Source organism: Bos indicus x Bos taurus, chromosome 14 (genome assembly GCF_003369695.1).
Source record: "Bos indicus x Bos taurus breed Angus x Brahman F1 hybrid chromosome 14, Bos_hybrid_MaternalHap_v2.0, whole genome shotgun sequence".
In the NCBI taxonomy this organism is placed as follows: Eukaryota; Metazoa; Chordata; class Mammalia; order Artiodactyla; family Bovidae; genus Bos; species Bos indicus x Bos taurus.
This window is the reverse complement of record NC_040089.1, coordinates 15,853,108-15,869,550: the sequence shown is the minus strand read 5'-3', so window position 1 is coordinate 15,869,550 and position 16,443 is coordinate 15,853,108. Positions and strand designations below refer to the sequence as shown.

The window sequence follows — 16,443 nt, the reverse complement described above, 5'->3', positions numbered from 1 at the left end:
TTTTGCAAGATGGAAAATATAAGCTCCCAAATTTGTCTGCTGAGCTGGCTTCCAAGGCAACAGTAAGAATTTTATACGAAAGGCAAAAGCATGTGATTTTTCAGCTGTTGCCCCACTGAACATAGTGTTAATGTCACATGAACCAAATGAATCAACATAAAGTCACCTTTTTCATAAGTGAGACCCTCATTCATTCCTTACTTAGAATGGGAGAAATCCAGAGAGAATGATTTACAGTGATGACCAAGAGACCCCACCGTCATATTCCTAGAGGAGTTTATCTCTAGAGGGTCAGCGAACACATGATTAAGAGCATGGGCTGAGGAAACTGACAGCTTGGTTAAATCCCAGTTCTACCAGTAACTGCCTGGTTAAGTGACTCTATCTCTCAGTGCTTCAAGGTCCTCTGTAAAGTGCGGATATTGGTGGAGATTCACAGAAAATCTATGTAAAGAGCTCAGAGCAGAGCCTGGCACACAGTAGGTGCTCTGTGATAACCTGTGCGGATGATGGTCACATATCACAATGTAAAAGATGATACCATTTTAAATGAGAGATTACCGCAAGGAACCCTCAGGACTTTGAACCTTCGTCTCTTGGGTTTGTTGTCCTGAGCGCCTACCCCACGATGCCTACCTGTTCACTTGAGGAGGGCAGTTTGTGAGGGTCCATGGTCAGGCTTTTCAGATCTTCCGATATGGTCTGCAGGTGAGTGATTTCCCCCAGCATTGAGATTTCTTCTTCCTGAAAGTAATTCACAACCTGTTACCGTGCATGATTCACCTTACCATCTGGATCTGGCTGTTTTTATTAGGGAGACTATCTACACTTTCAACTTCTCAGAAAAGGAATACAGGAACTGGTTTATCTCTGCTGAAGCCATTTACCAACCCTTTCTTTGGGGAAATGGAGAACAAGGAATCAGCCATAACCATGGAGTGACTTGTGTGCTACACAACAAACACACAGGCCTTCCTAAAAGTGTCTGGGGGCCGGCACCCCTGCTGGGGGCGGAGAGGTCTGCCTGTAGGTGGGATCCTGCAGCACAGCCCCCTCCGCAGGCCAAGGCTCACCTGCCCCCTCCCCCTGGAAGTCAATCGACTTCAGCAGATGACACCATTTGGGGATATTCTGGTCCAGATTTGGCAGACCTAAGTGACAGCACATGTGTGTTCACTGGAGGTTCACTGCCCCTTTGTTTTCTCCATCAACTTAATCAATGGCAAGTGAGGCAGACTATGGGCTGCGAAAGAATGACATCACCAAAGCAGTAAGCTGGGGTTGTGGACCCAGGTAAGAACGATTCACGGGAAAGCGCTATGCTCAGGGGGACAACTCAGATCTGGGCATTTTGCCAGGGCTGAGGGATGGTAGCTGGTGCATTTTTATCAGCCTCAAGAAAAGCTCCAGCAGAACTTTTCAAGGCATTCAACTAATTGACTTCAAAAATAAGTCTGCGTTGATTCACTGAGGCTTTTCCCCTATTAATCTCACAGTCACTCCTTGGCACTCATCTCAGTCACTGGGTCTCAAAATCAGCTGGAGGACTTGTTTTAAAAGCCCAGATGACTTGGTGGGGTTCCCAGCCCCAGAGCTGTGGATTCAGTAGGTCTGGGTTGGGTCTGAGAATGCACATTTCTAACCAGTTCCCAGGTGATGCTGCTGGTCTGGGGACCAAATTTGGGGACAACTCTGTGGGGTCATCTTGAGGAGAAAAAGTAAGCGGAACCACCACTGCTCAGAATGCAGAGAGGGCCGTGTGGCCATCAGCAACTTGCAGACAACTACTGGTCCACAATCCTGACTCCATCATCATGATTCCTGACACACCGCAAACTTCTCAGTGCCTCCAGATAAACAAGGAGGGTCTCCTCAGAACTGGCAGTTTAAGCCTTCTGGAACTTTCCACTGACTCACAATCACGGGCCGCAGCATAGAAATGAAGGTGCAGAACCGGCCGCGTTCTTCGATCAAAGCCTTCCGGACAGCCTGCTTCTCTGTTTCCTCCAACAGGAGATACTTGTCATTGACGTCTTGGAGCGCACTGTCCAGCTGGGGCTGGATGTCACCTCGCCCTGCAAGTGAAACAAAGCCCGGAGCTTGGCTTGCTGAAACAGCAGCTCTTGGAAGCAGTGTCCTCCTCCCTCTGGTCCCTGCTGGACTGGAAACCACAATTCCCCAGGACTTCTAAAAAACCATTTATTTATACCCAGAAAGGATCTAAAAGAAGCTGTTTTTCTAGGATCAGCCATTTCCAATTTCTAGTGCCCAAAGGGGATGCTTATCCTGGTTTATTTATGACAAATAAAATGTTCTGGGGTAATGTCTCCTGACTTGCATTCTGAAGAGGCTAAGGTATGAAGAACAAGGTGAAGGCCTGTGGATGTTTCCAAAAATGGGCACAACCTGGTTTTGTTGGGTCATGCTCAATAAAAGAGCCTCTGTCTGGAAGAGAAGTATCTGTCCCGGAATACAATGGGGCCTAGCATCAGCTCTCCTGGCTCCGGGGAGCCCCCTGGGACTCCTTGGCAGCTAGTTTAACTCCCTAGTGGAGAGTCCTGAAGTCTCTTCCTGCAGGACAAGCTCAGCAACAAAAAGACCCGCAGTCAGAGCTCTGCTGGTGGAGGACTGAAGGGGGCCTGGGTATTGAGGCTGGCCCATGCCTGGGAACCACCTGGCCCCACCCACAGACCCCAGATACGCAGAGGCACCCATTTCTAGACTTTTCAACAACTCAAGAACTTGGTGAGGCTACTGTCTTTATAAATAAAGTTTTATTTGCACACAGTCACGCCCATTCATTTACAGGCTGTCTATACCCGCTCTCATCACAACTGCTGAGTAAAGTTGTTGTGACACACACCATTTGGCCCCTGGACTGAGAATATTTACAGAAGAAGTCTGGATAAACATGGATAAACCTGGGCAAATAGACACTGTATCAGAGGGCGTGGCTATTGTAAATCTGATCTGAGGACAAGAAGGTGACCATCAGGAGACCAGCTCATGAGCTTCCACACTGGGCTCCCATGCTCACCTACCACCTGAACCAGAAAAAGAATCTCTAAATTCCTTCCGGACAGAGGCTTGGACTCTCCCAGCCTAGCCTGCAGTGAAATGCTGTCTGTGTATACAACAAGTACTCAATCGGTGTTTAACAGGTGTATACAACAGATACTCAATAGATGTTTAATAGGTGTATACAACAGGTACTGAATAGGTGTATACAACAGGTACTCAAAAGGTATTTAATAGGTACATACAACAGGTACTCAGTAGGTGTTTTAAACAGAATGTTAGCATGGAGGGGGCACTACGGGTTATCCAAACCAATCTGCTCCCAGTTCAGAGGAGGGGAGAAGGGGAGGACTGTCCAGGGCCATGCAGGAGCGGGCAGTCAGAGCGCACACAGCCTGACCCTCTGATGCTGGATTCCTCCTCCTCCTCCTCCTCCTCCACCAGCTGCCTCAAGTCGAGGGACTGGATTCCACCCGCCACTTAGAAAGGGACCTGACTAGTCACCATGTACCCTCCTCTTTAAGAATGCCGCAGAGAACACTTAGATGCAATGTGTTATCTGGTCTGAAAAAGTACAGGGTCAGGGAAAACTGCCTTGAACGTAGGAATATATTCTGTATTTTCTCACAAGCAGATGAGAAAGCTTCCTCTGGAGCCAAAAAGGCAGTCAGGCGTCAAGAACATCCAACTAGCAAAAGTCATTGGATTTTTGGCAGGGGTTAAGTTCTAAGTTAGCACAAAAGGGGAAAATCGGGGACAAAGGTCGTCCCTGAAAATGCCTTAGATGGCATTCCAGTACCGTCAGTGGTCTGTACACGGAGTCCTCACTGGTCAGGTGAGCATATGTGCTGGGTGCAGCAAAACACTGTTAAAGTCCATGCGGAGGGATTTTATCCAACAACTATGTGAAAATTTGCTCTGACAACTTTTTGGTGTTATCAGCCACCATCCCTCCCTGACCCCAATAATTCTACCTGTTCTTCCAGTTTCTCTGCCTGGGAGCCAGTTTCACACATTACCCGGCTGCAGAGTCATAGGTTTCATGAGTTTTGTGGACAAGAAACTTGTTAAAGCACCCTTCCATTCTCCAGGGGGACTTGCGGGGAGGCGAGTGTGCGGGCACTCCAGTCCCATGAAATTGAGAATTTTCCCTATTCTTTTTTTTTGACTGGGCTGAACCGCAGGCAGGATCTTAGTCCCCCGACCAGGGATCGAACCCACACACCCTGCAGGGGAAGCACGGAATGCCAACCACTGTACTGCCAGGGAAGTCCCAGTGGTTAGGACGCTGCGCTTCCACTGCCAAGGGCCCGGGTTCCATCCCTGGCCAGGAAACTAAGATCTCAAAAGCAAGGCACAGCCAAAAACTTTTTTAAAATAAGTAAACAAAATGCTGGCTTGGGCAGCTGAATCCACACCCACTGATTGTGTATATGATACAAGCCCTTTGGTAATGAAACTCCCTGTTTCTCTACCACCTGTCAAACAGCCTGACCAAGCCTGCACAGTGAGGCCATGTGGTTGTTTGTGGCTGGTCCCAAGGCCTTCTTGTAAGCCTCTCAATCTCTCCAAGGATGCTCCAACTAAGGGACCACGGAGGACCACGGACCAAGTCAGCATGTTCTTAACTCCAGAGGCAAAAAGTTTAATTATGGTAGCAATTTCTTTCAATACTAGCCTATAATTATAAGAAATTGGGGAAATGGGTATCTTTACTTCCTTTCACAAGTTGTAAGGTGCACATCTATCTATGATTAATGACACTGAATTCTAAAAATACACTGACATAGGAAAGCAAAGTGACTAGAACCAAGTGTTACCTAATCTGGTAAATATAAATTTAAATCATTCTATGATTAGTCAAGTTATTTTAAATGTGTATTATGTTATAATTAAAGGACTTTCAAATTATAGTATTCTAAAATAAGTATAATCTGTAAAGATTGCTATAATTATAGTCATAGTGAATACATTTCCATGTGGGATATATCATAACCTAGAAACACAATGTTTATTTCTTAAATTCAGTAACCACAACATATATTTATAAAAAAAAAAAAAACGTGGAAGAAATTATTCCATGTCTCAGTTGGATATACTGGTTCTTACAGTCATTTTTTTAGGTCCACAAATTTGGAGTTGTGTTAGCACTGATTTAATATACAAAAGCCCATTCATTTCCCTCCCATCAGCAATGTTGGGAGAGCCGCTGCCGATGACTGCAGCAGCTCCCGTGTGGACTTGACTCCGTCTCCTCTTTCGTCTCTGCTACTCCCACCCTTCCTGCGCCACCTTGATCTCTCACCTGGACGGCTCCATCAGCCCCTGATAGGTCACTCTGACCGCATTTGGACGAACTTGCCTGGAACAGCCCTGAATTACTTTCAAAATGCAAATCTTATCACTTTTCAGTAGCTCCCACTGCTTTCAAGAAAGTTCAGTGGGGACTCCCTTGGCGGTCCAGTGCTTAAGATTCCACACTCCTAATGCAGGGAGCACGGGTTCGACCCCTGGATGAGGAACTAAGATCTTGGATGCCACCGCACTGTGCGGCCAAAACAATAAAAAGTCCAGCGTCGTGAACACACCTCAGGCCCTCCCCCTCCTCTTCCCTTGCTCCAGCGTCCGGCTCCACCCCCTAAACATCCCCTCTCCCTCCGCCCCAGCTGTCGGGCATCTGTTCATTCTCAGGTCACAGTTCTTCACAGAAGCCCTCCCTGAACCTTCTCACCAGACTAAATTCTCGTATTTAATTCTCAGAGATTCCTTCTACACAGCCTTCACGACACTCCTCCCAGTTCTCATTTCATCTTTACGCCTCCAGTTCTTCCACGGACGGCAGTCTCCCCTGGTGATCAGGAAACCCCAAGAGGACAGAAACCACAAATATTTTTGCTCAGCACTGTGTCTTCTACCTCAGCACACCTGCCTGGAAGGCAGGTACTCAAATATTTGCAAATGAATAAGGCCTTGATAGGAGCTTCCCAGGTGGCTCAGTGGTAGAGAATCCCCCTGCCAATGAAGGTGCCACAGGAGACCCTGGTTAGATCCCTGGCTTGGGAAGACACCCATGGAGGAGGAAATGGCAACCTACTCCAGTATTCTTGCGTGGAAAATCCCATGGACAGAGAAGCCTGGCCGGGTATGGTCCATGGGTTGCGGGGGGTGGGTCACAAAGAGTTGGATGTGACTGAGCGCCATGAGGCACTTATAATAGCACAATGTGAGTTTGCTTACTGGTTCAACCATCATGCCCTTAAATGGCCTAACACTGGAAAACGAACAAATTCCAGGGCCGCCCATCAGCCAAAAGAAGAGAGGGCTTAAACAGGCTTTCCAGACAAAATTCCTCAGTAAAGCACTGCTTGTGGCCTTTTCTGTAAAAAGTCATCTCAGTCTCGAGAATTTTTTCCCCTGCGAGTTTCCAGGTCTTGGCTGGATTCATGCTGGAGAATTCTGGTGAATACAGCCAGCAGCTCCTTTACTTCCCCCAACAGGGGAAATCATATGATTATTCTCTTTACAAAAAAATGCTCCTGGGGCAAAAGCACTATTAATAGGCAGCAGGTCATGGACCAAAGCAGAACCCTCAAAGGAGAAAAAAAAATTTGATCAGTAGGTAGGGAGAATTCACAAAGCTTTCTGGAATGAAACCAAGATTCCATATTTTCCCAACATTTACATTTTCCTTAATCTTTACATAAACGTTCAAGGCAGGAATTAACACCCCCATTTGACAGAGGGGTAAACTGAGATTAGGGTGGCTTGCAAGAGCCCCTGAGCTAGGAATGGATGCAGACAGATGCCAATTCTCCATCTTTCCCATTCGGAAGCCTGGTTTCTTCTAGCTTCATGCTCATAGCACGCATAGGCCCTGCGATTAGAATCCCATAAAATGACTTCCATATGTCCCTGACACACTCATGCAAATACTGTGTTTCATCTGAAGATGCCTGATTTTTCATGTCTATACTTTAAAAATTAAGATATATCTTACAGTCAGTAGAAGTCATAGTTTACACGGCATTTAAAAAAATTTTTTAATCAGTGAGAAAATAATAATGCATCTTACCACTGATGGCATCTGCAGTCAATGCAATAAGGGATATAAATACTGAAATATGGGATATAATTTCAGAGACAGACATGCAAGGTGATCTGGAGATTAGAATTTGGAATGAAAAATGCCCCCTTTCCACCAAAAGGTAGCTGTCATTATTCCTGCATACATCATCTTCTACTCTTAATATCCTGCAGCAGTTTTTGATTGATTTTTCCAAAGCAAAACCAACCAGGGATCAAAAGGAGGAGAGATTTCATCAGACAAGACTGGAAGCTTTTGGGCTTGAACACTTTCAAACAAACTCTATTTCTACTATTCTTTCAACAGGCTGTGCCTCAGTTTCTACTCACATGGTTGTGAAAGCAGATGGATTCGTTCACATCACGCACTCAGCACCAGACCCAGCACGTAGTGAGCTTTAGGAAGTGTTAGGCGCCACTGGCAGGAACACAGCATCTTTAAAGCCCTCCTCCTAAACCCTGGGTGTCTCAGCAGGAGACAGCCTGCCTCCATAACCACTAAATGCAATAAAAACTCTGGAGCAGCGAGCTCCAATGAATACACTGACATGCCTGGCAGGGGCACGGAGACTGCACCCACCTTGCATCCTATGGAGCGCCTCACCTGGGGGTTCATTTCTTTCCTTTATAGTAAACCAGCAGCCCTAAGAAACACTGCTTTCCTGAATTCTGTGGGTCATTCTAACAAACTTGTCAAACCTGAGGGGGTTCATGGGAGACCCTAAATTTGAGGTTGGCTGGGCACACAGGTGGGTAGCTTGTGGACCCCACTTGTGGCTGGTGATTGAAGTGGAGAAAATCTTGTTCTTAGTGCATGGGGTCTAAGCCCACCCCAGGTAGTTAGTATCTGAACTGATGTGACTTGGTGGATACCCAGTTGGTGTCAGAGAACTGATGTTAGAACGTAGATGCCTTTGCCATCGTGGAAACAGCTTGAGGGCAGAGGCCACTTGTGCCTCCATAGCCGCCAAGGGGATCTAGCCCAGAGGAGGCCCTTGATACCTACTTCCTGAATGAGTGAAGACACGCTCAGCTCACCGGGCTCCTCTGTGGCAGTCATGGAGAATTTATGAATAAAAGAGAGGCACCAGAAGTGAAACAATTTAACCCTGTGAAAACTGTGACGGGCTTGCAACTCAAGAAAGGCAGGACTATACCCCCCTTTGCCCATCTAGCCCTGCACCACACCACCCACTCAGTGTTCTCGGGGTTAATCAACACCATGGCGTGCGGGGGATGGGTATTTCAAGCACATCCTCCTTTTTAGCTTCTGGCAAAACTAACACCAAGAAAAGCACTGGGCTCCTGCTGTGTGCTCCCCCTGCCCCTTAAACGCATCTTGCCAGCTTCTAAATGCAGCCACAGGGAAGCCAGGTGACTCACACCTTGACAAAGACTCCTCGTGCACAGGGACATTTCTCTGCACCTTTTTCGACTCCTGCAATCAGCCATGTGCAGCCAGAGTCACAAGCAAGACACCCGATGAGCTGTATCAGGCCAAGGCTTTCCCAGAGACCAGCTCTGCAAAGGAAAGGAGCGCACAGCTCTGGGCCTCGGGTGGATCTGCTTAGTCTGTTTATAACCCAGCATTCCCAGATATGAAATAGGAATCCCCTGGCCTCTGAAGACTCCACACTTTTACTACATATGCAACAGTCCCCTGCAGGAGCTTCTTCAGTTAGATTCCCACATCTCTACTGACCACAGTCAGGGATAGGTCACTGAACCACATGGGGTCTAAAGAGGAAAGCCTGACCACTGCTGCTGTTGAGACAAAGAAATCAGGCTGCCCCTTTGGTATGCTTTTCCTCATCAGCCTGTTAGCCCAGGATGGCACGGCTGGCTGCATCCACTGACCTCTCCCTTCTCCCTGCTCACTCTGCTGATGGCTTTACCTGGCATTTCCTGGGCCAGAACATATGTCAGGCCGCAACTCTCCAATGCTGACTCATTAAAAAAAAGTCCTCCCCTGTCCACTTGACACAGGTTGTCCCATTGAGTAAAACTGCACCCATTCAAATATTTCGCAGGCTCCTATCACACCTTTCCCAAGCGTGGAAAGCAGCAGTGACCCAACGGTCTTCCCTGATGTGTCACGTGCACTTGCAGCTAAATGTCCAGAGACAGCGCAAGGCTACACGTGGTCATACAAGCCCTGGAGCGTCTCAGTGATCACCTGTCTGCATTTACAGGCACCCCCTGCCCTCAGAGGGAACTTTTCCAGCTTTGGTTCCAATAGAGAACAATCACTGCTTTTTGCTCAAGGTACACGTTTCCCAATTGCACTGATGTGGCAATCTACCCCTTCCAGGGATGCTGACTGGAGGGAAGAGGAAGTGGAGAAAACAGCCTAGAACCATGGACCAGCTCTTTGTACCTCCTCATCTCAGCATTCAGGAAGGATTTTTCATTTTGGGGTGTCACTTTGCAGAGAGCTGACATGCATCAGAGGGAGGTGGTTAGAGAAAACATCCAGGGGAGACTTCTGGCGCTGCTGCCTCCTTCCAGGGCTGGGTCTCGCAATCCGGATCACCAGCAATTCAGGGCAGGCCACCTCCAGCCCCATGCTCATTCCGGTGGCCCAGGAGGTCCTGGGGGGACAATTTCTGACCACGCCTGGAGGCACACCCATGGCAGATGGGGTTAACCACTAGAAGGGTCTCTCTGTGTGGGCCACACCTCTTTCTGAGTGGTCTGCTCTTCTCTATCTCCCCTAACTCAACAAAGGGAACAGAGCCTCTGCACTATGCCCAGCGAGGAAGCCAGGTGACCCACTAACAGATAACCTGGACTTCAGATTTGTAGGTGGGAGGTCCCTCTGGGCAAGAGGGTTCTCAGGGCTACTCCTCTTTAAAAACTGAAGCACGGGGGTGGTTGGAGGGGGCTGAGACACCTCGGTTTTTACCACTGAGGCAGGGAGAACCATCCACTCAACGACTGTAGTTTCTGGGGCATCAGGGGTTTCTGCCAGTTTCATAAAGCATCGAAGAAACCAGCCAGGAAATGCAAACATTCACGCTGATGCGGCCATGGAAACCACTGAGCCAGTGAAAAGGATTCGGCATCACTCCAGCTTTCTGCTTTCTCCGTGTGGAGGAAAAGAACGGTGATGGGGGGAAAAGTCAGTCTAGAACGGGGTCTGATCAGAAATGGGGCTGAGTGATAGAACCATCTGGAGGCAGGTAGCCGAGGATGGGCAGTGGAGGTCACTGTGGCTCTCAGTTCACCCCTAAAGCTGACTCAGAGTCACACATTCCACAACCCCCACCCTGCAGCATGGTCACCCTTCCTTTTGGTTCTGGTGCCCCGGTGTAAATGATGATGGCTCACAAACTTCCCTGAACCTTGAGCAGCCCCTGCTCCATTCTCCACCAGCCAATCCCTTGTCATCTTGCTCATCACCTGCCCACACCAAGCGTAAACGGGTTTCTTGCGCCTTGCCCCACTGCCGCACCCTCTGCTGATACTCATCATGGCTCTGAGCACACCAGACTGAACTGCAGTTGACCCTTGAATAATATGGGTTTGAACACAGGTCCACCTGCACATGGATTTTTTTCAATAAATATAGAATTGGCATCCAAACTCATGGGTTTTGTATTCGCAGACTGAACCAACTGTGGCTCATGTACTGTTTACAATCCTTGGTGGAGTCCGTGGGTGTGGAATCGTGGATTTGAAGGGCTGACTATAGGACTTGAGCATCTCACAGTATGCGGCAGACCCTGGAACGAATCCCCTTGAATCCCGAGGGACAACTATAACTGGCTTGCCTCCACCAGAGTCTCCGTTCCTGGAGGGAGCAATGTACCCCTGTCTCAGTAGACTTCATTGAGTTATAAATGTCTTCCCTGTGGGGGCCCTCAGTTAATTGCTCAAGCAGGATTCAAGGTAAATACTTCTGAAGGAGTCAAGGTAAATACTTCTGACCCGACTGAAAGAAAGTTCCATATATATACATATTTCTTTTGTTAAACCAAGACATTTTAACTATCATGAAATGTTGTTAAAATATACATGTCCAAGTTCAAAAATGACTTAAAACTTGTAAAATAAAATTTAATAGGGCTTTAAGTCAAATAGCTTTCTTACATCTTTACACCCAAGTTCACTGTTATGATCCTATGTCACTGTGGCTTAGCTCTGGGAGCCGGCCCCTGCAAGAGAGAGAACTAGAGGGGGCTGCAGGGACTCTTCGTAGGATGAGCAGAATCCAAGTCACAGAGTCAAAAGGCTGTGTGGTTCCTTCACTCATCCCTAATCCCACTACCCATCATTTAAAACAAATAGCATGCCCCATTTATTCCATAGACAACTCACATCAAACTTCCAAGCAAAGGTTTTAATAAAACTCTGTGTCCTCAAAAGGCCACGTATTATATGATTCCCTTTATAAGAAAGGTCCAGAACAGGCAAATCCATACAGACAGAAAGCACACGAACGGTTGTCAGGGGTTGAAGGGGAGGGAGAATGAGGCATGACTGTTTTAAATGGCAGGGGACGTCTTTCTGGGGTGATGAAAACATCCTGAAATTAGACAGTAGTGATGGCTGCACAGCACTGGGAATGCACTCAAGCCAACTAAACGTACACTTTAGAGGGGTTTAAATGGTACATTTTATGTTATATGAATTTTATCACAATAAGCAGAAGAGGGACTGTCTTACCTTCCTCCCAAAGGTACACTAAGTTGTGTCATAACCACAGCATTGAAGACTGGAAAGGATTATCACTTTAAAAAAGTGGGGGACATTACCCCAATGTCACCATGACGGGAAGGAGGCAGAGTTGTGTCCCCCGAGACAGCAGGTCATCCTGGCCCCACCTGCTAGAGGGGACCCATGTGGTTTGGGTTCCTTGTAGATGACAGAATCCAATGCAAAAATCTCTTTAGAGCTGTTCAGTGCAAAGGCTCAGAGAACACTCAGGCACACTCAGGCAAGATAAACCACATGGACAGCCCACAGACAGACCTTTCTGAGACAGAGGGACAGCCACGAGACGCCGAAAGCGACCTGAAGTTTTAGCGCTGTTGCCCACAGACTGAGGGTCAACATTTAGTCAAGAAGAATCACTGTGATTATTGAATTTGAAGATCCGATACCCTCGAAATGAAACATTCCACAAACTCTGCTGAAATAAGAAATACTTTTGATTTTTTTTAAAAATAAATGATTGGTTTTGAAAAAACCAAATGGTCCTGGGAAGACTAAGTTAAAGATAGTTGGCAAGCTTAATAAAACCAAATCCGATTTGGGAATTATTTTGAGAAGTTATTAAGTATAGCTCTCCATGTTTTGTCTGTGATGTAAATACACACATATACACTTAGATATGTATGTATGCATGTATTTTTTTCCTGTGGAAATCAGGGTTTAAGTCACTCTGTATTTCTTTTTTCCATGAGTCTAATACTGAATTATGAGGATGTAAAGACTCTTAGAATGTTAAGCTAACCCGTTAAAGGGTCAAACTTGAAAAAAAAAGAAAATGATTGGTTGAAACACACGCACACACAATTTTCTTAAAATTATGGAAAATTAAGTAGGCACCGTTGATTGTTCTGAACTGGGAGGGAAACTGGAGCAACTAGCGTAGGTCTGGACAACCACGGAAAGCCCACAGCAAGGACCACACCGTGACCAGCCACCAGAGATTCAGGATGACAGACTTACCGAGAGCGTCCACTGGCAGGGGGCACACGGTGAGAAAGTGCAGGATACACAATTGACACAAAAAGGAAAATAATAAAGTCAAACTGGGATTCGGGCAGCAGTCTTACCTGTGTTAAAACAGTCCATGGTTTGCCACGGAATTTTATATTAGGGCGATTAAACCCACAGCCACTGAGAGCTGCAACCCAGGTTCCCTCCCCTGCCTTGCTAAGAGTCTTTACTTCCCATCTAAACAGACATCTTCCTAGTTTGTAATTGTCAGTCCTAGAGAATGCAACAACGTTTTTTTTTTTCTTCTTCTTCTTCTTCTTCCTTAAAAAGAGAGATGAAGAATATATTCCTGTAAGAAGTCAATTAAGATGCTTTCACAAGAAAAGCTTTTAGGTGTAATTTATTGTAACTTGGAAAGTCACTAAGGAAACAAGAATCCAAAGTTCAAGCTGGGGTGAAAATGAAAAAAAAAAAATTTAAAGACCTTAAAACTTACATATAACAGTGAATAATATGCTGATATGGGACTCTGGGAGTCTGTTTATTAGGTTTATAAATCAGCTCTGCAGTCTCGGGTGAAAGATGACACGTTCAACTATTTCAATGGTCAGACTCAAGGGTTAACATATTAAAATGTTCCAGCAGTTTCCTCCCTCAATGTCTCTGATCAAAGTAGTTATAGATGGAAACGGAAGACTTTACCATAATTATTTAAGTGAAATTAATAACAATATGAGAATTAATTAAATGAGAAATAAGGCTGCTGACTGCATGGTGAGAGGGCAGAAGTGGGCAAATAGTACAAAATGTTTCCTATTTCTGATCCACTCTTACTTCCCCCAGTTGGGTTACAGCCAACTCTAGGACTTCAAAAGTCACGAGCTGATGCCAAGCAGCAGGGCCTGATGAGGGTTCAGGAGACTCCACTCAGAGCCTGGGCTTCGGGCCAGTCCCACGCTTCTCCACCCTCCCGCTACCTCTGTCCTGTCGCCCTGACCTGTCAGCAAGATTGACCCTGCCCCACGCATGGACCCCTGGCCCTCGCCTGGTCCCTCCAGCCCCCAACTCCCCACCTAGGTTTATGCCCCCTAGGTATTCAAGAAGCCTGCCTTCCACAAAAATAGGTATATTCACCCATGGCTGGAGCACATGTCAAGTTGTTTTAAAATGATTTTCAGATAAAGTCTAATCAAACTCCAAAAAACATTAAACACTTTTTGACAGTGAGATTTAAATACCTTTAGGCTATAAACTACCATTATCTATAGGATAGTAAAAAAGTGTCAAATACAGAATGTGGCAAAAGGTGATACAGCTGCAGAGTGAAATTTAAGGTAAAATTAGTCACAAGCGAAAATCACATCCCATATGTGTCTATGTCAAAGGGAATGCCAAATCCACAGTTAAATGCATAAAGGCATTTAAATGTTGAAAAGAATAATCAGAAGAATTTTTAGATCAAAGATCACAGTTTTGAAAAAAGCAATGACAAGGAGCTGCTCAATAACCGCCTGAAAACACATTTAAAAGGAAGTGATTATTAGGCTGTATAAACCAAATTTAGTTCTATCAGGACCAAAAAAAAGTATTCAAACCATCCTAACACATGGTGCAAATCTCAGAAGGATCTACGAACACATTATAAGCCAAAGTCTAGGAAGCTACCACTTGAAGGGTATGAACGCGATAGAGAGGCACCTTGGCAAAAAGGGAAACTTCAGCTAACCAGACCCCCCAAAATAACTGGGAGCCTCAAATAACCAGATTTCCTCCAGCCCTTAACTTGCAGTGCTTCTAGTCCATTCTCAGGCCATATATCTTCTAGAAGAGCACTTCATAATAAGAATTCACTCAGAAGGATGACTCTGGTACCTCCTAGGAAGCTCCAGTCACCCCAAAAATACACCAATGTGAGTTTTTAAAAGGCACTTACATAATTTAGAAGAAAAAAAATTTTATAAAAGAAATAAATAAAAATAATTTTCTAGTTGTTCCCTGGATGAACTAGAAAATCATCAGGAACACTCTAAGCTACTGATCTGACTTGGCTTGTAGACGTCAGAACACCGTCATGGCTCTCCTGTTTGGAAAGAATACGGTGCCCAAGACCATCAGCTATATGACTGGGGTTGACAAGATGGATGCTTCAGAAGCCCCTGATCACAGCCTCCACTGTCTCAGCCTTCAGGTCCAAGTGCCTCACAACCAAAAGCTGATTATTCCCCAGTCCCAGGACCAGCAGCGTCTTCTCACGTAATACAGTCCGGCACCCTATGTTTCCTGACTTTTTCCATCCGGCACCTTGATGGGGAGTTTGTTTCCCTCTCCAGACAGCCCAAGCAGTGCTGGGCAAGTCTAATTGCCAGAAACTTCCTTTTATGTTGCATTGCAATCCACCTATCAGGCATTCCCTGCAGGTCCAAATTCCGCTAATTGGACAATGCCAGTGACTTTGAGTGACAAAGACTGTTTCAGTCTCCAGGCAGAATTCAGATAAAAGGATTATCACTGCAGCCAAGAACTTAAGGCCTCTGAAAAGAAAATTCTGGAAGAGAGAAAGTAAAACAGCTACTTTTTTCCTTACCTCAACCTTTCCACCAAACTCCCAAATCTTTTTCAAGTCCATAGACTTGGACCCTCTCTGAAAACCCATTCATCTCTTTTATCTCAAAGCTGGCATGGTATCAATTAGGTAGAGCTCAGCTCCAAATTTTTACCAACCTGTTCTTCCATGAAACCTCAGATACAATGGAGTAGGGTGGCAGTTTTATTTACATTTACCTCTAGACTCACTAAAATGTTACTGGCCACAAAGCCTATTCCACTTGTGGAATGCTAGCTCCCAGGTGCCTAAGTTAGAATGTAAACTGCAGAAGCCCCAAAAACAGGAAAACACATCCAAAAGGAAAACGGGGGCAATACCAATGGAAAAACTGATCGTGGGTGAAAATCCTGCTGCCTTTATATCGACATGGTCTCCTGGTTATTATAAGAACGGGGGGCGGGGGGTGGGGGGAGAGATGACACTTAGCTTGAAAAGTCTGTCCTATCCTCACTCCTCTTCTATCGACGTGTCCCATCTCTCCAGATGTTTCTTTTAATTCCAACTGAGAACCACTTGCTTAGGAAAGGGGAACTTTGGTTTTGGAGATGTCTACCTAAAAAAGTTGTCTCAAACAAACGCTAAAGACTACCCACCCACAGAGCATCCTGATAGGGGCGGAGGTGGGGGGGAACCATTTGCAAATTCAAAATCGGGTATTGAGAAGAAGAGTCTAGAGGGAATGTTACATTCTCAAGTTCAAGAAAAGAGTCCCTATATCTTGTTAGGTCTTAATAAAATGCTTCCAAAGTGGATGTAGCTAGATTTTTTTCTCTTCAAACTCCCAGTTCAAGCTGGAAGAGCAAAGCTGGCTAGCGGATCTGGTAATTAACTGGTCTGTAAACGATGATCGGCTAGGGGGAGGGGTCTTACACCAGCAGTCTCACTTTCCTTACCTGGCTCCCACCCTTAAGAACACCCATGAAAAATCTCCCTATGCAGGCATGATTTCCAGCTCCCACTGCAGGCTTTTCTAACATTTTCACAAGATTTAATAAAGGGTTTTGGAGATTATAGGCTATAAAGGATGGAGGAGAAAATTATATAATTTCTGCAATAATTACTATAGAACA

The 16,443-nt window shown here is 45.9% G+C and overlaps 1 protein-coding gene across 11 annotated transcripts in view; it reads right to left on the bottom strand.

The window, feature by feature from the left end:
• The window catches only part of MTSS1 (MTSS1, I-BAR domain containing), a 160,585-nt gene that overhangs the window by 16,633 nt on the left and 127,509 nt on the right, over positions 1–16,443 (bottom strand). For 6 of the 11 annotated variants that reach the window (XM_027560877.1, XM_027560880.1, XM_027560872.1 and 3 more), the window contains exons 7-8: positions 1,918–2,075; positions 637–744 (exon numbers count right to left, since the gene is read on the bottom strand). In XM_027560877.1, the coding sequence (XP_027416678.1) occupies positions 637–744; positions 1,918–2,075 (266 nt within the window). Of the gene's footprint in view, positions 1–636; positions 745–1,917; positions 2,076–12,777; positions 12,790–16,443 lie in introns of all 11 variants that reach the window. The other 5 variants (XM_027560870.1, XM_027560874.1, XM_027560879.1 and 2 more) reach the window with 1 other exon arrangement.